This window comes from Vidua macroura, chromosome 2, assembly GCF_024509145.1.
Source record: "Vidua macroura isolate BioBank_ID:100142 chromosome 2, ASM2450914v1, whole genome shotgun sequence".
NCBI lineage: Eukaryota > Metazoa > Chordata > Aves > Passeriformes > Viduidae > Vidua > Vidua macroura.
Genome location: NC_071572.1, coordinates 31,106,276 through 31,130,771, shown reverse-complemented (window position 1 = coordinate 31,130,771; position 24,496 = coordinate 31,106,276). Strand labels below are relative to the sequence as shown.

The 24,496-nt window shown below is 36.4% G+C and overlaps 2 protein-coding genes and 1 long non-coding RNA gene across 5 annotated transcripts in view; 1 reads left to right on the top strand and 2 right to left on the bottom strand.

Moving 5' to 3' along the window:
• Positions 1–1,148, bottom strand: part of CRACDL (CRACD like) — a 62,960-nt gene extending 61,812 nt beyond the window's left edge. Inside the window, exon 1 of one of the 3 annotated variants that reach the window (XM_053971436.1) lies at positions 986–1,148. In XM_053971436.1, coding sequence (XP_053827411.1) covers positions 986–1,083 — 98 coding nt within the window. In that variant the 5' untranslated portion in view covers positions 1,084–1,148. The remainder of the gene's footprint in view (positions 1–985) is intronic. The other 2 variants (XM_053971435.1, XM_053971438.1) reach the window with 2 other exon arrangements.
• LOC128804027 (uncharacterized) lies at positions 1,148–4,465 on the top strand. Its single transcript, XR_008435904.1, has 3 exons — positions 1,148–1,653; positions 1,774–1,884; positions 2,978–4,465. It is a non-coding gene; the product is annotated as an uncharacterized LOC128804027 (long non-coding RNA).
• A 4,718-nt stretch (positions 4,466–9,183) lies between these two features.
• On the bottom strand, positions 9,184–23,414 carry TSGA10 (testis specific 10; the record flags this gene model as incomplete). The annotated part of the gene is given in 18 exon segments (XM_053969768.1): positions 9,184–9,247; positions 10,085–10,139; positions 10,142–10,185; positions 10,507–10,693; positions 15,291–15,310; positions 15,312–15,420; positions 15,999–16,114; positions 17,074–17,121; positions 17,991–18,113; positions 19,508–19,541; positions 19,544–19,658; positions 22,077–22,154; positions 22,342–22,457; positions 22,460–22,508; positions 22,865–22,944; positions 22,947–23,013; positions 23,242–23,291; positions 23,294–23,414. Coding segments are annotated over 18 exon segments (1,476 nt in total), but the record flags the coding sequence as incomplete, so codon positions are not given.
• Positions 23,415–24,496: the final 1,082 nt, after the last annotated feature.

The window sequence follows — 24,496 nt, the reverse complement described above, 5'->3', positions numbered from 1 at the left end:
AAAATAAGAGAACAGGAAAAGTTTCTGGAAGATCTTGTGTGTCTATCTGGAATAACAATTTACAAAGGATGGAATGTATACTCCACTGCATGCTTCTAGCTGATACTAACATTGCTTTTGGTATTTATATGCATATAAAGCATAAGACATGCAGTACTTTATCCAATTCAAATACAATTATAGTAGCTATAGAAAAAAAAAAAGGGGTCTTTAACTAGTGTGAAAATGTGCAAACAGTTAGTGTTTATATTGTTGGGGTGTTCCTATAAACTTCTCTTTATATATGGGGTGATTTTCAGCTAATTGTGTGGCAAAACTGGCAAGCTGATGTTTTCACAACCAAAATTTCATTGTGCTCTTAAAAGGTTTTGAATTGAAGAGATTCCTATACAGTAGCAATTAAAATTCAATACACTAAATATACTATGGATAGTAAAATTTGTCAACAGAAGATAGCATAATAATGAAAACAATGCATTTGTGGTATTTCAGGTCTCATGTCTGAAAAGATATTAAAGAGGGGGGAAAAGTCACACAATTTATGGCTAATTTCAGGGTAGAGGATCAGTCAGCATTTGAGAGATATTTGAGGAATGGGAGAGAAAAAGCCACAGCCTTTGAGGTCAAAAATACACTGTCTGCTGAGCTCGGCCTTCTCGCAGGGAGCCGGGCTGGTGGGAGCACAAGCCTGTTCACCTCAATCCAATTCACACCTTCCAGAAACCTGGACCCGCCGGTCGCGAAGGAGCCGTTTGTGCACATGGAAACCTGCGTCCCACTAGGTACGCGTGGCCTCTAAATTAAACGCCTCTCTTTCTTCAGGTTAAGCGTCTCCCGTCGCTGTGCTCGCAGACAAACAGCTTCCTGAGGAGAAGTGGGGAAGGAAGCGAAGCCCTGCCCGCCACCCAGCCTCCCCCGACGGCAGCGCCCGCGGCTTGGCCCGAGGGAGCCGCGGCCCGGCAGGTCCCGCTCTGCCCTCACTCACCTGCAGCCCGTGTGGGGCGGCGCGGCCTCGGCGGCGCGGGGCGGCGGCACAGCGGTGCTGGCGGCGAGGAGCGGTGGAGCCGGGCGGCGCGGACCCATCCGAGCCGCGGACCTGCCGCCACCTGCCCGCGGGCCTGCCCGCTCCTCCCCGGGCCCGCCGCCACCTGCGGCCCAGGACCCGCCCGCGGCCGCGGGGCCAAAGGCGAGGCGAGCCCGCGGCGCTGCCCCGGGGCCGGGCGGGGTGCGGCGCTCAGGTGTTTTCCACCTCGGCAAGACATTGACCGCGGCCGGGTCACAGAGCCACGCGGGGGTGAGGAGGGAGGAGGAGCGGACCAGGCACTGGGATAGGGCGATTTCAACACTACAACTTTCCACCTCGGCTTTTCTTTCCCCCTTCGCCTACCCTAAGTGGCTTAAGGTAGCGACGAGCCATCTCCAGGTTATATTCTCGAGCGAGTGTTGGAGGTGGCGGGGCAATTGCAGCACGTAGCTACAGTCAGGATCCTTGCGGTGGTATCTGGTGAAAGGCTTTGGCTGAAGCTGCTTGCATCTGTGAACAATAGTGCCCTCGGATCTTCAAATGGGGTGTTTCAAGCTTAGCTTCTATGCAAGAGGTGAGAAAGGAAGGCTGGACGAACCGACTGGAAGAATTGACCAAAAAAACATCAGGTAGTTGGTTCCTCACTTCGGCATCTTATCTATTTTAATAAACTTCTCTCAAACTTGTGAGTTCTGGTTTCAACGTGAGCACTTTTTTTTTTTTTTTTTTTTTTTTTTTTTTCCCTAAAGAGTCTCTCCCGTGTAAAGTCAGTGAGTCTGAGGACAGCACTTCTGGATAGAAAATACAGGTGTAACCAGATAAATGAATGAACACCACACTACACTGACTTGCAGTCCAAGGTAAAAGCATTAGAGTGAAAAATGCTGTGGAGGTTGTTTGTTTCTTAGGGCACTGATAAGGAAGGCAGAAATGAAAATGGAAAGCTGGTGCACACTGACTTCAGTCTTAAAATGAAAAATCATTTCAACACTACTTCCAGAGCAGTCACTGTGGTCAAAAAAGAAATTCAATTATAGGTTTTATTTCTGCCAAGTAGCATTGTTTTAAAAATATTCATGCTATACTGGCAAAAGTGATTTTATAAAATATTTCTATGTGCAGGAAAGACGTACCCTGATGTAAAGCAAATCTGAGAAGTACATTGTTCACTTGCTCGGTTGCACTGCAACTCTGACAACAAAGACATTTTCTGCTTTGTGTACTCTATATAATTGCTTGGGTGTAGGCTGCATTGAAGATAAAAAATGTTTGTTCTTCTCCCACCTCAGGAAATAAAAGCACCAAAAATACAACATAGATGAGAAGCATAAGATAGGAAACTTCAAACTAAGCTTAGACTTTTGCATCTGCTGAAATAAATTATTAAACTGCTTCATGGATTTTAATAAAAATCAAATGTGGGACAGCCTAGAGAAAAATCAAATTACAGTATATTAGAGAGTCAGGTAAAAAAAAAAAATCCATTGGAAGGGAACATCATTTCAGGCCATACCTTTATATATAATGTTTTAATTACAAACAAATACTGTTTTTTCAAAGTTTATTAATAAAAAATCTGATCCTTGTCATGAAATAAGGTTGTGTTTTGATATATTCAATCCAAGTGGAGTCACATGAAAATTTTATCCATCTTAGCAATTCTTTTTTTTCTGTTTGGAAAGTGTCCAAAATGTAAAACTAACTGAAATACCTTTCCACATGTTCAGATAACAGTGCATGTTAATACCACAAAGCTATGTATGATTCATTCATCTTCATTTCACTTACTCCCTCTGCTGGGAATTAGCATGAAAGTTCAGCAGATCAGAGAAAAGATCATTAAGAGTGCAACATACATTAAAAAGCCTCTTTTGCTTCTTTTAATAAAAGATCACACTTCTTTACAGACCCTCCATTCTGTATCAGTAAATCAATTTGCATCTTTTGTTGCAGGGCTATTCACCCCAAAATGATGAGGAAGGAGAAGCTAATGCAAATTAACTAGTTAAATATGGAATATATATACCAAGATCTTATGCATTCTACTATATCATTGTAACTGCCAATATCAAAGATTAAATAAATACAGAAAAGCAACTGAGTAACAAAACTGCTAAATTATTCCTGATGCTGATAGACATGTTGCTAATACCTCACTGCTTACACTGACACCGACAGGATTAATTGGTCCAAGAAGAAAGGGGGTAGAAGGGATAGAACAAAAAATTCAATTGTAGTACTACCAAACACTACCCCATACCATGAACATTTTTTCTTCTCAAAGACTAAAACCACTTGCTTTAACATTGACAGCAGAATCTTAACTCCAATTATATGTTACTAAAGTTCAAGCTTTATTAGTGACTGAAAAGAAGAAAAAGAAAAGATAGAATGATGGCCGTGGTCAACAAGGGGTCAACAACAGATGTCATATTGTAATGGAGATACTACTCTGTATCCATGCATCCTGCTTCTTCTAGTATGCAGAAAAGATAATAAGGAGGAGGATACCAGAGATACTGAATTCTTTCTTCTACAAACCCTGTAAACCAGTTATGCTCAAGTGAAATATCTTCTACTGAGTAGTGGGGACAGTTTCCATTGCCACAGGTAAGCAAACTTAGTGAGAAGCAACTCTATTAGCAGTGGCTAAAAATTATAATGAATATTTTTACAAATACTGTAGGTTTCTTTCTTATGCAAACCACATGATTTTAGGTCATAACAGCATAGCTGAATTTAAAATACTCTTATTTTTTATAAAACCACAAATTGTTTTTTCAGGTTTGCCTATGTAAAAATATTGTGGTAAGAGGCAATTTAAATATATGTATAAAAATCAAGTATAACATTGTTCATAGTTGCAAATAAGTGATACAAATGATAAATAGATTTTTTTGGGGGTGTAGGTCTCTTTCCAATCAAAATATTGTAACTAAACAACGACAAGAAAATCACAAGTAACCCACATCATGAGGAAATAGATACTATCACAAAGTGTGTAACACATTTCAGGCTGGGCATATACAACAGTAATTCCTGGTTATTGAAAAAATTAAGATGTATTACAGATTAGAGTGTTTGCAACCAAAAGTAAAGAACTGTAAAAACTCTGAGCTCATTGGCCTTTAATATTCAGTCATGGTCTGAAGGTTTCTAGAATATACTGTAGGGGCAGTACATACAATTCCCAACCAACAAACACTGTTCCAGTCCTCTTGCGCTATTACTAGAGACATTGCCAACAAGCAAATTTAAACATATTGTTTGAAAACTTCAGCAAATTAATTTTTTTTTTCATTTTTTTCTTTCTTTCAGTTTCTGACTTAAATCAGACATAGGGGTATTGCCACTACAGTGATCCTGCTCTCTGAATATACTCACTTGAATGTTTTTTTTTCTTAACCCTCAAAAATTATGCAGCAATTAATTGCTGTCAGAAGTCTGAATGTCATCACCGTTGACAAAAGTTCCTTTGGCTCCATCCATGATATTGTAATCCCCTTGCAATTTTCCTGCAAAAAAAAAATCAAAGTTTTCATTTCCAAAACATTTTTAAGGAAAGGCTAATCCTAATAAAAAGGTTATTACTTTACCAGAGTACTCAAGAAAAAGCAGGTTTATTACATATTGATATTTATACCTCATATTCCTTTATTCCTCTCTGCATAGAGAAGAGTTTTTAAGTCCAAATTGCTTAAGAATCTTCTGATTTTACTTTTTAGGTGAGCACCTAGCCCCTCTTTACTGACTTTTTTTATTATGTTACATGGAAAAGCATCATTATTGCAACTAAAGAATTACTTTTTAGGACATGGGCCTCTGCACAGCATATCCACTCCTGAAAAGAACTCCTTTTATCTGCACTAAGTTTATCTAATATCTGCTTCTCATCTTCTAGGTGATAGAGTATTAGTTTTATAGACCAAGATCACATATCTCAAACTGTTTTGTGATCATCTTCTAGGAAAAAAAAATCAATATAACAGTATGATTGCAAAACAACAAATCTCTTTCTCATCTTCCAGGATAATGAAATTATCATCTTCTCTCATCTGGGAAAAGTGTACAATATGCCTTTTAATAACTGCATAATGTGGCAATGGTTAATATCATTATGTCTGCTCCTACAGTCTTTATTTATTACTTGCAAGCGGTCTCATTAACACTGGTGATTGTTGATATGACTTATGTGGCTGTCTGCCAAATAAGGAATGAAGAACCAGGACCTCCAAATTAAAATCATTGAAAAATATTGTTACTCTTGTGGAAAATAATCCTAAAATTTATGTTGCACATATATATCTATAATTTTTTAAAAACATTATTCATGAAACTATTTTAGAGGTTTTTTAAAGCCACCTGTTCCTAAAAGGCAACACAGTTGCTTTATTTCAGTATTAGGAGCATTCATATTGGTTAAGCTGTCTTTAATTATTACTCAGACATGTATGTTAATTTTGAGCAGTCAACTTATCACAAAAAAAAATCATATAAAGGAATATATGTGCAAGTTTATCCTTAACCCATTATTGTGACCAACATGCCTTTGTTTGCAAAAATAAACCAGAGACCTAACCAATTCTTTTATGAAGACAGCAAAAAAGATGAATCTAGGTGTGGATTCTGAAAGCACTTTGAGGAAACTTCCTAGACTCTTTAACAGTCAATTCAGATCATTTGACAGATTCGATTTTGTTGCATAAAAATGTCATAGCACATTTGATGTGTAAGGCAAGCTTTGGACTCCTATCACTTAAGAAAATCAGACAGAAAAGGTCTTTCCCACGAGGTCTGCAACACCAACTGCAGGGCACATCCTTTTCACTTTACTGGAGCAAGGACTCTGGTACAATAAATACACAGAAAAAGATGGAATAATAAGAAAAAGTTACTGTCCAATTTACTTCTGATATCACATCCTCCATAGAATGAAAAGGTGACTGTCTGCCTCACCTCCCATCACAGACTGTCTGCTGAAATAGCCGCTGGAGAGAAGGAAGGGCATTAATTGTGATTCTATCTCATTATACTTCATATGTACTGCAGAGTCACAAATTAGCTGTGGAAGAAGCCTCTCCAGTTTCTAGCAGTTGTTTCTACAATACCTTTTTCAATCCCTGGTGACTTCTCTTAAATTGGCTGAAAAATGAGATTTTGTCTCCAGGAGGACCCTCCTGGAATAGTAGTACACTATTTAACAGGAACTTACACCTAGATCATATTCCATCAATTCCCCAAATATCTATTTTTAAAGTCTTAATTCTGTTATTCTGATAATTATTACACCCAAATATTTGCATTAATAGTCTTGCTTTTACTCTCAGGCAATATTCTACATTTGTTTTTATTTTTTTCTGGTCTCAGTGAATTTTCTAAATCTTTCTAGAGTTAGCTGAGAGAGAAATCATCATTCATAGATATTTCATATATTTCTACTATTCCATCTCATTCTTAATTGACACTCTAAGTTCTTGACATAAAATCTATCAAGAACTTTAGTACTGTGGACATTAAAGCAAATATGCAGAACAAATGTAAATCACTTATACAAAGCAGGTTCAGATCTCTGCTCTATTTTAGAACAGCCTTTTCTAACAGGCTATTTCATTCATCCCTGTATCACTACACTACACAAACGTGATAAATTCTTTCAATTTAAGCTTTTAAAATGTAGCACAGACTGCTAATGTTTCAGTAATTATTGTGGTTTTTTGGTTTTGTTTTTTTTTTTTTTTTTTAACGAAACCAATCCCAAACCATTTAGCATAAACAAGTATGTAATAAGTAGTACTCAAGGGAATTGAGCAACCTGGTCTAGTGAAAGGTTAGAACTAGATGGTCTTCAATGTCCCTTCCAATCCAAACCATTTTAGAATTCCAGGATCCTGTAAGTCTGAAACAACTTTAGTTCTTCCCATGTAGCAAAAAATAAAAGTATAACAAAGACTTGGATGAGGAAAAAAAGTTGTTAATTATATTCGTTATTACATATAAATTAGATATCTTGAATTCTCAAAAATGGAAAATAACCAAACAGTAAAATAGAGTTCATTGCCATGCAAAAGCTACATAGATTTAATTAAGAAAAACTTAGCTTAAAACAGTCTGAAAATTTTAAACAAACCTGGCTCACTTACTTCATTTTTAGTCTTTAAACTCATTGTACCCTAGGCATGTGCAAAAGTCACATAAGGCCAACCAGGATTAAAAATCCCAAATCAAACCAAAACAACAGAACACCAAGCAAAAATCCCCCACAAAACCAGGGAGGGGAAAAAAGGAACATCAAGCAAGATAGGAATTGAATTCCTAATCTAGCTTGTAGAAGATTAGTCTTCATTTGCTATTAAGCCAGAAGTTTACTTCTTAGAACAGAATTTTATCACCCTGAAAAGGGAGTAATGCATATAGAAAAAACACCATAATTGTTAGTATCAGTGTGGTGACTATTGGATTGTTTCCTGTTCTCTTTGTAAGTATCATAAATACAAGAACGTGTTATGGTAATTAAAAGTTAATGAAATTGTTCCAAATGACACAATGTTTCTTTCAACAAATTTAAGAGCTACACTGTACTCAGATGAAGGAGGAGTAGATACAGTTCTATCAGAGGAATGAAGACTCCCTGTACTTGCTATCAAGGATTGGCAGTAGCTAAAAAATAACTGTCGTGCACAGCTGTGTTTTTTTCCTAAGGGCACCAGAACCAACTCACTGACCCGAGGAAGCTTGTCTCATATTATTGGGAGCCATTTTTAATACTTAGAGAAGCCTTTGATAGCAAAGATTAGTCAAGTGCCAAAGGAAATAATCTCAGTGAACAAATTAAACTTACAAGTACATAATCATCTCAAAAGCAAGTAATGAACTGAGACTTCTTCCCCCCTCCACTGGCAATATTTTTTTAATGCATGCTATCAGCATCTAAATTTTATTTTAGAAGGAAATGTAGTTTTTATCATATACTTCTCCAAAAGACAGATTAGTGAGTCTCTTTGTATTATTCCCTTACTGAGATTTATTTCTATGTATCCATTGTCTCAATTTTCCCTGAAAGACAGAAGATATCCATGGTAACTGCAGGTTTAAAACTAAAGACTGTAAACATCTGCAGGGAGGAAGAGTCTAATTTTAAGGTTATTCAAAAGTAAGAACAGTGCTGCTTGTGGTATTCCTGTGCTGTTTGAGTTGGCAAGGCCAGTGGACTAGAGTCTACTGAAGTGCCCTGAAACTGATGGATATTTAAGAGATGCTGGAATCCCCAATGGGAAAGTTGCAAAATGGAAGTCCAGTCATTTTGAGTGCAAGAGATGGGGCCTGGATATTAGATCAATCCATAATTCCTCAATCTGGCAGTATGGGAAGGAAGTATGTGGGATTGGATAATCCACTGGAAAGTTTTGAAGGTACATACTTCTCTGGGATCCTGGTTTCAGTCTGTCAGTTTTTTACATTAAGGAAAATCTAGTCTCTGTTGGATAGGGAAGCTACTAGGTAGGGTGGCTACAAAAACCCCTGCATTTCAGTGTGGCTCAGCCATTACCACAGACCTACCCATGGAGTGGACCACTGAAACAGGTCACTAAAGCCTGCTGGGGAATGATCACATTCAGCACTGGCTCAGGGAGCTGGATCTAAGGACAACAAAAGGACTTGCTCTAGCAACAGCAGCCCAGCAAGCCCAGCAGTCCCTGTGCTTGGTCATCACAGCCAGGGGAGGACAATAATTAAAACCTGTTGTTTCCACAGGAGTCCAAACTGCTTCTGCAGTCAGAGAGATGGGAGGGATGGGGAGGTGCTTTTCCTAGCTGGTAAAGAAAAAGCCAGACTGATGGATGAAGCCTCCTGGTATCACTGTTTTGGTGCCTGTTCAAGGTCTGACAATGTTGGCACTTCCACCTCCTAACTTCAGGCATTACTTCATTCTGCACCAAGGCAGTAAATAAGTACAACTAGTCCAGCCACTGTTATAAAAAGGATAGCATATACCCACTTCTTCAAACTAACAACAAAACCAAACTAGTCACTACTCACAGCTGTTGCTTCCATAATGTACTAACATGATACTGACTTTAATGATAGTACTATCCTATATGGACAATTTTCTGTTTTTCACTTGCCAGTGGCAGAAAAATACTTTGGCTCTGAGAAGCTGCTTAATTTCTTCCCATGAAGAAGATGATCTTCCCAGAGATGTCCTCTTCAGACCCTTCATCCTTACTTATGAGAGAATGGAATATCAACAATTTACTAGTTAAATGAGACACCTCATTCTCAGACTTGTGCCACAATCACATCACTCTGCTTCTTTTAGCTTGCTGTTTTATATATCCAAAATAATACCCAAAACTGTAATATTTTATCCTCAATACATCCATGAAATAAAGAAGTATAGTTTTTTTCAAATATAAGAAAACTATGTAAGACGCCAAGACTACATATATAAATTAATGCACGAAGCAGGACAGGGACCATTCTCTAGTGCTGTGGCCAAATCATGTGAAATAGTTCCTACATGTTGTTAAACTCTCTTCTTGCAAAATTAAAATATATATATATTTGTCATGCTGCAATTTGGGAACCACCCATAGCATTTCAAGTAGCACCTGGAAAACCTGGGGGTTGGTACAGGCAAAAATCATTCCAGTGGGTGCAGAGAACTAGTAGGCTCTAAAGCACTTGTATAAACAACTAGTCGCCTGGATTTTCACTATAGATCAATTCAGGCATCAGTACAAATGTGTGAGTGAAGAGAGATGAGTATCTTCAGGAAAGTGACCCACCTCATCCTAGACCAGGCCATTCCAGAGGGTAGTTAATCTTACTGTCTCATTCTGTTGGCTATACAGGCAACCTACACAAATAATTTAGACAGCATATGTAGCAGCTGAATAGATTAAATTTAGTGACATAAATAGTCTCTGAACACATAGGAGATGTACAGCAGTATAAACCCAAACTTTGTTGTTTATCTGACTAATTAGCCTAAGTCTCAGTACTATACTGCTTTTCACCCCAATTAGCTGCAGGAAGCACAGTACAAAAACATATACTTGCCTATCAAAGTGCTCAGTCCCCAGCTGTGTTTTGGTGATATCCAGTTCTGACTCTGAGTTGCTCTGTTTCTGAGGTGAGTAAATTCTTGACTCTGCACAGCACTGTGAAGTCCATACACATTAATTAGATAGTAACTGTAATTCTCTAAGTATGTAGCCACATGCAATTATTCAAAATTAAATGGACAGCCATACCATGCAAATGAGATTAAGAACATTTTTTGGAGCAAAATACAACACTGTGAAGAAGAGACTGTTAGGGTTTAACTGAGAAATCCAAAGAGGTTTTTGGTGTCTTCTGCTATTAATGTAGTCAAGGCACACTGGCCATTTGAAAATGCAGCTAGATACAAAACCACATCTGTTTAAATACACTTGTAAATAATGAGAAAAACTGCAATACTCTCCTGGTCATTTATTCACAGATTGTTTTCTACTAAAGCAAGCTGTTCCTTGTGAAAGTGAATTTCAGAGACTTTCTCTTGGTTTGCTCTCTGAGACTGAAATTCATTCTCACAATTGGACACAAGCGAAGATTCCAGGTTTTTCATAGATGCTTTTTCATTTCCCAGTTGTTTTCTCAGCAGCTCTGTTTCAGAATGGGTACCCACTCATACTTGCTCTGCAGATAAACAAAGATTTTAAAGTTTCAGGTGTATGTCTATCAAGCTTACTATTGGGGTAATCTTTAAAAAAAAGATAAAAATAAAAAAAAAGGATCAATGGGATCAATGACAGAATTCGTTTTCACTGCAAATGAGTGGTTAGTTTTATATTTTCCCAGTCAAAATCCTTGGTAAGATTTATAAAATCATCCAATGCATATATCTTAATATAAATATACTTGATACAAATGAGAAAATGCTATGAAATATATGCATCAATGGATTCTGTAGACAGAATCATTAATGAAGAGGAAGGAAGTTTCACATTTTGTTGAGGCAAGAAGCTATTGATTAACTGTTTGCGCACAGGAAATAACATGTGGTACTACAAACTGGTACCAGCATCACCAGCAGAGTGAGATTACACTTACTTTACTTACAGGAGCTTTGCCGCAGAGCTTCAAGAATAAACTGGGGGGAAAGGGAAAATGAATAAAATCCAATCAAAGAGGTTTATATATCTTTGAGGAACCTAAAAAAGAATACCCAAAAAACCTAGTATATTTCACTGCAGAGGGAACGATGGACATACCTGAGACATAGCTACACACACACATTAAAAAAATAATTCCAGAGACTGAGAATCAGGAAAATCAGTATTGGGTCAGCTACAACCACAAAGAAAACTGCCTGGTTTAATCTTAGCATAAGTAAACTGGATGCTATTTTCCCTTCATCTTTTCATGTATGCATTATAGTTCGACTAACTGAGTCTGTTTGGGGTGCTGCAATACTTTTATCTGTATTTTACTCAAGCCTAGTTTACATTAAGCACAACAATGCTCAACCAAAGGTCATGGGAAATCTATGAACTGAGACATCTTAACAAACTCTCCACCTCTCCAGCACATTTCTCAGAAATTTCAGAAGATAACCATTTGTGTGTTCAAAGGAGGAAGATACTGGAAGAACTCAGATCATAGGCCAACAGAAGGGGGAAAAAAAGAAAAAAGCAAGAAAAAAAGCATTTGTAATTTATCAAAACAAAAGGGTTTTTTCATTCTGAAAGATCCAATTTTCTATGAACTGTTACTCAAAAATCTAGTCCCTTTGCAGAAAAACAGTTTTGATATTATACATTTGTATTTCAGAAAAAAAAGAATACTGAAAACTGTAGACATAAGAAGATATAGGAAAATAAACTGTATTAGAAACATTAAAAGAACAATATTATTCAGGATCATGTTTAGTGTCGCCTTCTGATGAGAAGGCGGGCGACCTGGTTTCAAGATACAGCACGGCGACCCGGCCTCCCCTGGGTCACTCGGTCCACAGACATGCACAGACACCAATGTGGTGGATGGTCAAATGGCGTTTATTATCTCATCTCGTGGGGTTAAATAGTCAAGGGGGCTTTCCTACGTCAAAAGGGGATGGTGGGTCTGGCTAGGGTTAGTAAGGAGTGGAAAACTACAGAGTTAGGAGGGGCTGCATGCTTCAGGGGTGATTGATTACCTATAGCAGGAAGAAGGGGGGAAGGGTCTAGCTTTCCGTCACATCCCGAGATTTTCCGTTCGCCTGTCCCTATCTACCACAGTTTAGTTTCCACTTCTGAATATAAATATGCTGCAATCTAATAAGGCAGATTCTGCACTGGAATACTGTGTAAAGTAAGAGCCTTATCTGAAGGTTATACATGGCTAATGAAAGACTACTGGTTGAAAGATACAGAAAAATTAGTGAAAATTTCCCGACTTCTGACTTTTTTCCAATTCTCAAATCCGCATTTCTGCAGTTTTCTTTCCCAAAACTGTTGCTGTTCTCCACGGTGCCAGCAATCCCCTTCGCAGAAGGATCCAGGGAGGCTTAGCCATATTAGATCTCATAAAAGTTTCAGATAAATGTCATGTGCTGGAACTCTTCCATATCAAAGGAATCATAGAGGATTTCACAAGGATACAAAAGACATCACACACATTTGGCTGGAATGCATAACCAACTGGCAAACAGCAGCTTTACCCACTGTGCTTCCAAAATGCATAAAGGTTTACAGACACTGCTGGAAGCCTATAAAGAACAAGACATTATCTCAGCTGGAGCAGAGATGGATAGGTCAGTAATAGAATCATACTGAAAATACCTGAATAATCTGAGTGTGTATGAACAACTTTTCAAAGTTTATCCAAACTGAATTTTAAAAAATGAATGTATCACACATTAATTTTGTAGTTTTTGTAAAAATCAAGGTCAAAAAAACTGATTTCTAAGGGGAATTAAGAAAATATTAAAGATATTGATACTTACTAAAATAGTTAATAATTTTAAAGTTCCCACCAAATTTCATTGCTAATAACCCACTCCAGCTATTCTGCTTACCTAGTGACTAGATGTAGAATCCAAGATATCTTTCTTGAAAACAACAGTAATTTTAAGCCCTGACTTTTGAGTGTTCATAGCAAAGCCCTGCAAAGCAGTGAAGCAGTGTCCTTTTTAAAAAGTGTTCAACTCATATCCTTTAAGGAATAAGCCCCTGAGAAATGCCAAATTAAACATTAAAAAAATTGAAAAAGTGATCATTCATGATTCTAAAGTATATTTGGATCCCTTAAGTGTAACATTAACATAAACTTATTTTTCCAATATATTTCACATACCCTTTCTACCTTCTCTGCTGTGGAAATTAAATGCTAATTTAATCATTCTTTGATTGCATCTAGTTTAATGCAAAGTTCTGGTGTAGATGTGACATTTTCAAGTACAGAGACTCTCTCCAAATGTATATTTCGAGGCCCTCTGCCCATTTTCCCATTTTCACTAGAGAGTTGCTTAAGGCAGAAATAGGAGTCTTGTATGCTGCTTCTGTTGCTAAATGATACAGTAATGCAATATAAAACTCTACTAAAAAAAAAAAATTAAAACAGCTTCCAAAATCCTACAAAATATCTCTATGTAATTGTGGCAAATTTTAAGAGGCTGCAGTAATTTATTCTACAGTAAACCTTAAAGTTATTTATTTAAATAACTTAAAAATTAGAAGAGTTCTTGCTTCTGACAGCAAAATTACCTTCTGGCATTTTAAACTCTATTCCTAGAATTCTACTCCTTTTGCAAGAGTTAATAAGGTTGAAAATTCTGCCATGGACCGCATTTTATTTTCAGATGAGATCCTCTTATTTTCGCAATAAAATTTGGTTTTGTATGTAGATGATCTGTGAATGCTGAGATTCTGTCAGTCATATTTATACTGCTGTAAATTCAGGCATTATACCTGTAAATTCAGGCATGACTAATGAGGCACATTAAAGTGGAGTCCACAAGGCAGCAGAAGCAGGTCTGACTAAAAGCATTAAGAATTTTGTACATTTCAAATTAACATACCTATGTTTTTCCTTTTTGAAAAATGCCTGTACTTTGCCCAGTGATATTCCCGGTCAGCCACTTTCAACTCCTTAAGTTTCAGTGGGTGGCAGAATGAGTGTGGGAGGTTAACAGAACAAAGTGAGAGGTAAGGCACTGTGATTTGCTTGAAGGATTTACTAGAAATGACATCCAAAGAGATTATTTGATGGGAGCATATCACATTAATTCCAGCTCTGTCTCACAAAAAAAAAAAAAAAAAAAAAAAAAAAAAAAAGGCACAAGGAACACAGAGAACTGCTGAGCACACTAAGATTTTTGAATACAAACTTCTGTGTTTTAGATATGTGCCTTGCATCTAACTGTATGAACTGGAATATGACATTTGAATTCTGACATTTGGGAAGACCCAGTATGATGACATAGTGTTCATGAAGAGGCCTATTCATTCCTATACTTAAGAGCAAGCATGTGGGAAGGAATTAGAAGGATGAAATGTCTCCTAGTTTCAGGCTTGTTGGACAAACTAGAACCATGTACCAGTTTTATAATATCTTCAAGGAATGCCAAAATCTGCCACACCACCCTCCTGTGCTGTTTTGTAATTGCTGTGTTCTCATCCACTTTCTGAACAGCAACAGTTTCGTTCCTCTAGAGTATCTAATGTTCTTGAGTAGCCCTCAGCAGCTTATGTGATGTCAACATCACATCTGCAACAAAACTTAGAGATCCCCCAAACCATGTTTATATGTTCACAACCTATTTCAAAAGCCACACTATGAATTTTTCTTTACGTTCTTCTGATTTTAAAGTGGGAAGAGGATCTTTGGGACATCTAAAGCACTGGAAAGTAGACTAAGAAGCTCAAAGCAAGAAAAGCAGGGACAGGAATATGACAGGTGACAATGTACTTGATATGATTCAGGTATGCTATGGAGTTGCGTATGACTTAATGCCTTCAGTGACTCCAAACCATAAAAGCATTTAATTTTTTTGTTTTCCTTGAAATTTTTTAAAATATTTTTTTCCCAAGTGTGACTAGTGGAATTCTAATCATATTATCATATAAAGTAAAATGCATACAGTTCATGGTGGAAAATGTCCCTGAAATAGAAGTGGCATTAAACATAATTTTAAAATATTACCAGACCATTTCAAGAGTGAACTATGGAAAGAATGATTTCAACTCCATCTGTGTTTCAAGGACTCTATTTTCTCTTTCCAACTGTGGCTCTCAGACTGCACTGAGCAGTGCTAGTCTAACAGGAAAAGCCTGTTTCTGCTTCATGGCATTTTGCTTCCCAACTTCCTCCTTGTTCACAGGCTTTGTGATAATTCTTCAAGAGCTCACAGTTCTCTCTACTAACACATAAAGCTTATTTATTTAATAATTTACAGTAAGCTCCAAAAAATAGGGATATTTATAGATCTACAGATATGGTATTGGATATACTCTTTCCAGTGAAAATTCTGCCATTTAGTGAAAACATTGAGAGACTTCTCAAGAACCAGAGTTTTGTCCAAGATGAGTACATTTTAATGATCAATAGACATCTGTTAAGAATGGCTAGGTTATCATTATACATACAAAGTATAGCAATATAGTGCAGTAATATTTCTTTTTACTTCAATCCCATACAGGAATAACAAAAAAAAAAAAAAAAAAAGAGTTCCAGGTCTCTGTATTATTCCCTGTCTGATTTTTAAAGTTTAATCAACACACACACATGTGTGTATATACGTATATATATACACACATATATATACATATAAAACCACAATGAAATATTGTACATTAATTTTGTACTGCAAAAACAGCCATGAAAATATGTCCAAACTACTAAAACGAAATTAAGGGAATGCAAATGAGTTTTGGTTAGGAAGCAAATTCTTCTATGGAGATATCTAAAAATTTAATTTTTAGTTAAAAACCAACAGTTTTAATTTGTATACTCACTTTAGACTTCAGCACATGCTTCAGCCTGAAAATATCTCAGTTTGAATCCTGGGCTTCCAACTTCTTATCATCAAACTCAGTTTGGTACTTTGCTAGTTTTTTTATATAGTACCTATGAAGAAAGGTTTTTTCCATAAGGTTTAAGTATACTGCTTGTACCTTAAAAAAATAATTAGTGTGCATCTAAGGTCTACAGCTTTATTAACTAGTTTTTAAAGGCTATGTGAAATGTAAATTAGGTGTATTTTTATAAACCAAATTTTTCATTTGTGAAAAATATTTTTTTTACTTATAAATAATGCTAAGTCTTCTTAGAAAGAAGAAAAATATCTGTAAAGGAATGTAGCAGTTAAAAAGAAAAAAACAGATGGTTTATTTAGCATCTAGATTGTCATAAAAAAACAGTTTGTCCCATTTAACAAGCAGAGCTCAATCAGTTCCCTCTCCATTACATTACAGTTTTTTAAAGCCTATATTTTTAAAAGTAGAAGACAGATAAAAAATTAAGTAATTTAATTATTACAGAATTGCTTACATGCTAATTAATCAAATGCTTATCTTCCAGTCAGGAGAAATAAAGCCACAAGTATTAGGAGAACAGACACAGAACTTCTGAGAATTATTGCTTGAGAAAATGAACAGAAGAAGGAAGAAGAACTGCAGAAAGGCTGTCTTCAACTGCACAGTTCAGAAATTTCTTCTGTGCAAAAATTACTAGGAGAACTCAGCTGCAAAAACTGGGGGAAGGTGTGGTAGTGTGGGGAAAGCTCTATGGAGAAACCCTTATTCCTGTTGCAAAAAGGTGAGTTACTGAGAAAGGTGTTCTGGAAATTTTCCAATAAACCCAAGCAAAGAAATGATAATACTTTAAATACTTGGAGTATTACCTCAATTAATGGAAGGGCCTGGAGGAACCAATACATATTCTAGAGGCAATCCTACAAAAAGTACTTCATCCTATGAGACTGAGATTTTTTGTTTTCAACTGCTTCTATAAGCATCCAGGTATTGCAAAGAAAACTGTGAAGCTTTCAAAAGTAGCTGGGAGAAACAGGAAGCTGCATTTTGTACCAGCTGACATCATCCTTATAAAGCTGAAGAAGTGATTCCCTGCTGAACCTTTGGCAGTCAAAGCCACTACCAACCTCACCTTTTCTAGGAGCGCACTTAAGAGAAAAAATTAGTATGTTTGGGAGAAAAGTTATTCAGAATGGAAGTGGTCTCACCAAAGAATTAAACACCTGATCTAAAGCTATTAGCTATACTACCTCTATAATGGAGAAAGGTAAAACTAATCACTTTAAAAACTTGGGTGGAATGAATCTCCTGGAGGACTTTTCTTCACTTAAAAGGGACCCCTAATGACTTAAAAGTTCTATATACCTGACATCAGGTACAGTTAATTTGCTCCTTTAAAACTGAGTAGCACTTCTAGAGGAAGAGAAAGTCAAGTGAGCAGTAGAGTAAGTGCACAGATCAAGTACCAGAAAACCTAAATGAAGGCAAGAAGCTGAAGAAAAAGAAGAAAACCCACATCACCCACAGAAGTGATGAACTCCTACAGGTATTAAGCTAAATTTCTAGCTTCCTGGAAAACAGATCAGTGCAGGAGTATTGTGTGTGCATGAGATGACACTTGAAATATTTTAACTACTTTCACCAGGAACTGCACAGAGATAAAAAACACAGTAGATAATGTAAGGCTGTATTATAACACACTATTTCAAGGATCTTCTATCCAAAAGCAGCTCTTGAAGAAACATAAATACGTGTTGTCACTGAAACTTACACTCTCCAGACCTCTGTCACATAATTTTAAAATGCAAAAACCTTTCAATAATGAAAGAAAACAAGACTTTCGCATTCAGAACCTTAAAACTTTCAGAAGTATATTTATTTATTTGCATTCAATGCCGTTTCTTTCAACCCATTAAAAAAAAGATGACTGCAGAATATGAAAATTTTATTATAAAAATCGGATCTGTCACTCACCAGTTTTTTAATCTAAATGCATAATTTTCTCTCGACTAAGTTGCATTTCATGTTTTTTCTTCACAAGAATTCTTCACTGAATCTCTGAAAGATTCAGTTCAGTCTTTTCATTCAATAAACTGGAAAAGCAGAAGCATTAAACAGGAGAATTCAGACACTGATATACTTTTTCTGTCTTTTAGAAATGTCACTAAAATTGCAAAAGATAGGAAAAATTGAGATTTTTCTGTCTATTTTAGACTGGCATATTTTATTAATGTTAACTTTAATCTCAGTGTATTAAATTCTGAATAATTGTATAAAGGATTACAGAAAAGTAAGAATTCTTTGCAACAGGTAATTATAAGAAAGTCACAAAAATAATTAAAATAAAAATCATCACCTGGGACATCCATTGGAATGCCTGACCTGCTTCAAGTAATAACCAAGTTATCTGTTCAAATGTAGTAATATTAATGATTCTCATACTCTTCAAGAAACTGAAAAGAATCATCAGTTTGGTTTGGGGTGTAAAGAAAAAGATATTTTAGTAGCAGCACCTAGTTTTCAACAATTCAACAGTGTTCATAAATCTGACAATTTATTATAAAGCAGCACTCACTGACATGTTTTATTCCCTAAAGGCTTTGATCGAGTCTAGTTCCACTGTGCTTCTGAACATAACTGGGAACTCCAGTTGAGCAGCAGACCATAAGCCCTACACAGAAATTCAGTTTTACTTCCTCTTATGAAAAGGCTCCAAGAGTAAGAAATAGATCTTTAAAACTAACAACATGACATTCGCTAGTCTACACTTTTGCCTGTTTTTATTTTTCAAAAAAAATTAAAAATTAAAATAAAATTATTTATACGCTATTTACCAAAACCCATCAATCCCTGTAGTTTCTAACAGAAAGCTCCTAACTCTAAATTAAGTGAATTTTACTTTTTCACTGAAGATGGTTTCCACCACATCATCATATCAATAAGACAAGAACATTTACATATAAATAAGCAATGAAGAAAACAATTTCATCCAAAATGAAGGATGGCTCATAAGCAGCTTTCATAAATTCCTTTCTCTTAGAGTAATATAACAGTTACAAAAACCAGTGAACATAGGTGTGGCAGCAGCTCTCTGGCTACAGAGAGAGGCACACAACTTTCCCAGGCCTTTCTGGGAAAGGCTGTGAGAAGATCAGAGAAAAGAATGAGAAACAATTCTTATCTTCACTTGCTGCACCTGTTGTTGTGAACATGTGGAATGTGTTATGGAGATTTGTTTACCAAAGGGTGGTTTCTTAATTAGCCAATGGTGATGGTATTTAGATTGGAGGACCAGTTAGGTCCAGGTGGATTGTAACTGTCTATAAAAGCAATGGGTTTCTTATTAAGAATAGACTAATAAAGAGATTGATCAGCCTTCTGAGAATAATGGAGTCAATGCTAATCATTACCTGGCTGGGGGCCTGCTGTAGCAACACATAGGCTGATATTACCAGTCAAATTAATACAATTACATACTTTTACTTACTTAAGCGAAGCATATTCAGCTTCCTGTCAACTCACTCAGTTTCAGAATCCAGTACTTTTCTTGTCAATCTTTTCATCTCAGTTTCCAAAGAATCAATGGTGCCTTTCATCAGTGCCACTTTAGACATCTGTTCTCACTTTTCACTATCTAACTATAAATATAATCAAACATTAACAACTGAGAGGGGGAAAAAAAGAGCTGATTTATAGAATTTATTTCAATTTTTACTCTGTTTTTAGAAGAAATCTTCTGCTGAAGAAAAAATGTCCAAGCATCTCGTTTACTCAAGGCCTGACTCAGTTTACTGAAGATAGTTGGCAAAGACCTGAATGGTGACTTTCACTTCTTTTGAAGGTAAATCAATTTCCCATCTTTTAGATCTCTGGGAATATTTTCATTTATTCATATGAATTTTTGGTTGGTAATTATGCCCAAGGGCAAAAATGTTTGCAATTGATCAATGTTAAAAGTTTTCAGCGCAAAATAACATAGAAGCGAACGTTATTATGAGTGTATGAAGGAAGAAATCATGGTTTGGGATACAACGTGACCAATAATGGCTTTAGGCCTCCATTAAGTTACATGCCTAAGCCAATAACCAGGTAGAGAAATCACTGTAAAATGCTTGCATAAAGCACTATGTAACCAAGTTACCACCATGAGGCCTTCAGGTCTGTAGCTAAAACAAATAACAGATCCAAAGCCTCTTGCACAGACTCCAGCAAAGCTGGTTTGATATCTTCAGTCTAAAGAAACCTCTATCTTTTTATTAAAATACTTACACTTAACATTCAAAGGACTGTCTTTTTAAAATTATTTGAAGCACATCTTTTAAAGTACAAAAATTCTCACCCAATCCCTCTCTTCCTTTACCAGATTTTTCAGTACTAATTTCTATGTTACTATAATCAAAGGTCAGGCCTCTAAAGATCAAGTCAGTAAGCTTCTGGTATACAGTAGCTTCTTCAATCCTAGTGCCATAAATTTCATGTTGATGTATCACCCTCAAAGGGTACCAAAAGAACTGAAGAAATAAGATGATGTACCTAAAACAGGGCTCCCGATACTCACTATATGTCAAATGTAGGCATGTGATTAAAGTTAATTTACTACTCAGAGCTATTTCAGCCTACAGTGTATTCTTCATATCAGATGCACTCAATTTAATATTATAAACTGTGGTATTATATTTATAAGCTTGGCAGGATTTTAGAAGGCTGAGGCAGAAAAAGAAGATAAGCCAGAATTTATAACTATAAGATCTAGAAGAAAGCTATACAGCAGAAATCAATGTTTATTTATTTAAAAATCAACTTCTACCAAGACTGTAAGTAAATTTACAATTTATGTTCATTATATTAAGTTTTCCATTTTCCATTTTTGTGCCATTGATTAGCAAACAATTGCACACACAAGTAACTTAAACCATATGAAATACGATTTGCTGGAACAGTGCAATTACATTTAGCTTTGAAGCATCAGGTCTTAGTAATACAGTCATAAGATAAATCACATTTTAATAGATTCCAGGTCTCTAGTCCAAACCCCTGCTCAAAGCAGGGCCAGCTCTGAGGTCAGGCTGCTCAGGGCTTTGTCCAATCCAGTCTTGAAAATCTCCAAGGCTGGGGACTGCTCGATTGCCCTCATGAGAAGCAAGTATTTCCTTGTATTCAGCCTGAACTCTTCTAGTTTCAATGGGTGCCCATTGTTGCTCATCTTTCCACCAAGCACTGCAGTAAAAAGCCTGTTAATGACTTCTTGATGTCAAACCTACTGGCAGGTAGGATTTATGTCCCTCTTAAGCCACTTCTACTCCAGGTGAAACAAGCCTATCCTCACCTGGATATAAGATCACTGTGGGTTACACTGTTGAAGCTTGGTACAGTCTTAAAATCACAGAATCACAGAATGCTTTTAGTTGGAAGAGGCTTTTAAGACCATCTTGTTCCACAGCCCCTGCAATGGGGGTGCATCACATCAGGTTGCTTTCATCACATCAGGTTACTGAGTGCTCCATCCAGACTGGTCTTGAACATTTCCAGGGATGGGGCATCCACAGCTTCTCTGGGCAACCTGTTCCAGGGCCTCACCACCCTCACAGACACAAATCTCTAACTTGTATCTAATCTAAACCTGTTGTCTTCCAGTTTTAAACCATTCCCCCTCGCCCTGTCACTACATAATCTTGTGAAAACTCCCTCCCCAGCTCTCTTGCTGGTCCCCTTTAGGTACAGGAAGGTGCCAAAACATGTCCCCGAAGTCCTCCCTTCTCCAGGCTGAACAACCCCAACTCTCTCAGCCTGTCTTTGTATGAGAGGTGCTCCAGCCCACTCTGATCATTTTCATGGCCTCCAACAGGTCCATGTAACTATTACGTTGGAGACCCCAGTGCTGGACACAGTTCTCCAGGTGATGCCTTACCAGAGCAGAGGGGAAAGAGTCTTGGTAAATAACATCCACTGCTCTCAGCCTGTTGTTTCCTGACAGCAGTCTGGCTGGTGCTGCAGGATTAACCAGGAACATCACCTGTACTATATTTACAATTCCATAAAAAATTATTTTCCCTTACATTGTGAATAGTAGTTTAAAACTCTTCAATTCTCTGTTCCAAATGAGCCTATTCATTAAACACACTTTCTTGGGAAATCTGTATCAAATAACAGCAACAACAAAATCACATATAAAACAAGTCTCAACTGACCACAGACTTGTAAAGTAATTAATTCTCAGGACCAGAAGAGAAATCCTTAGCAACTTTAATTACACTGCTAGGTAGTTTTCATGTTTAAATAACGTGTGGGGTGGGGCTGAGGTGGGATGGGACAGAATCAAACCTGTAACTGCTCCCTGAGGCTATCACGTTCTGTAGGCATCCTTTGGAAATCTGACAGTGCTGTATCCCTTTCTATCTCCATGTGTCTTAATACAGCTTGAGCTGTCACAGGAGTGTCCTGGGGCATTTTATAACTTCCGGACAAATCTGGGAAATCTCCTCCTGTGCCTGTTTTTAAAAACAGTAGAATAACAGAAACATGGAATAGATAATTGATATATTACTAGGTCCTGTGGCTGGTAATGTAGAGCATCCCAAAAACTGTGTAATAGTGAAGATGAAGTAATCATTTGTGCACATATTCTTTGATTCAGGAAAGCATTTTTAACTCAAGACAGCATTTACAAACTTGTATTGAATAACAGATTCAAATCACAGAATTTCCATAACTTTTTAAAAAATATTTTTTAAACAAATACTTTGAATTCTTTCTTTTTTTTCTTTCATATGAAGCCAAAAAGATACCTTTTTCTTGCACATTACCTCGTTGTTTCAATTAATCACACAAATATAAATAAAATTACCTGCTCATAAAGATTGAGAATTTTGTCTCTCTCAGCTGTTAAAACTTTGAAGTTACCCTGAATTTCTGCCATGACATTATTTTCCATGTTAACTCAAGTTCTTCACATTCTCTCAATATTTTCAAGACTTCTGGATCAGAAACCACTCCCTTAAAGAATATGGTGATATAATGTTAAAGCAGAGAAACAAAATTTGAAACACTTTCTTATTATATCTGGTTTGAAAACTTCTATTATTGGCCCATTCCCATTTTATGCATTCTTCTCTTCACAATCAACTAGTTTTTCTTCCTGGTACTTATAGCTTTAATAGTTTAACATGCAATATATTCTAAAAAATATATTCATCTTCTTCCAAAGTGACTTCCCAACCTCACTTGGATGGACGATTTTTTTTTTTTTTTAATGCTGCAACAAGTAGAAATTTAGGACTTGAGAATGTGTTTCTTACTACCTTTAACAAATTCTTAGTCTCACATTTATGGCAGTCTCTGTCCTTTTCCAGTGACTAAATAAAGGCATCAAGCCTTGAAGGTGATTCCCTTCCTTTATTTCATATTCTCTTAGTAACATAACCTGCATTAGCATAAGTAGAGAATGCATGCACTGAAATAAAACTTTTGTAATTATTGATACTTCAATGTAAAATGGATAAATATCCATCTTCAAAATGAAGATGAAGCAGATATCTAATTAAAATAAATATCCATATACTAGTTTAAGGTAACTTCTGAATGTCTGCATTATCTCATTTTTGTTATATTGCAAATATTCCTGTATGTCCTTCTAATGTATCTAACAAGAAAGAAAGGGACATAAAAGCTAAATTTTAATTAACTTGAAAAATATCTGTTTAAAACCAAGGGCAGATTTGTACTGGAATATCTAATGAATTTTAAAATATGATAGAAAATAGGCCACCATGTTTGTTTAAGGTCCATGAAAGGCGAATTTTTGCAATGGAAATAAAAAAATGTGCAAGAAAGTATTGTTGAAATCCAGAAAGTCATTTAAGAGCCTAAAACAGATTCTGAAGATAAACCGCAATTCTTAAATTCAAAATTGCACATCAAATCCCGTTCGTTTAATAGTAAACTAAAGTAATTTTGAGTCACTACAAAGAGTAATTTCTAGAAATTGATTCCTACAATCGATTTTGGCATTCATACTAAAATTAATCATGTCCTAGGAGTACCTCTGATGATAAAGACAGCCTATATATCTATTGCAGTCATCATCACTATTGACATATCATGTAGATTAGGTGAATCCCATCCAAATATACTATTCTCACTGAAAGAGGCACTCTCAAGTTCTGCAGCTATATGCATTTCTCTAGTCCTAGGGAAGGGAACAGATCAGAGCAATCAAGCAACTGGCACCTTCAGTATCTCACTGAGCATTGAGGACTCAAACTTACACACAGAATTTACACACACTTGTGAGTATTTGCTCACTCACAATACTACTTTTACCAACTAGTGAAAGAGCACTTTTTGGAAAACATGATAATATTGATATATCCTAAAATATATACTTATACTACACTTGCCATATAGTGGTAAGAATTTACTGTTGTGACACATTTCACCACTGATTTGAAAAGAAATATGGAAGACCCAAGGAAATACA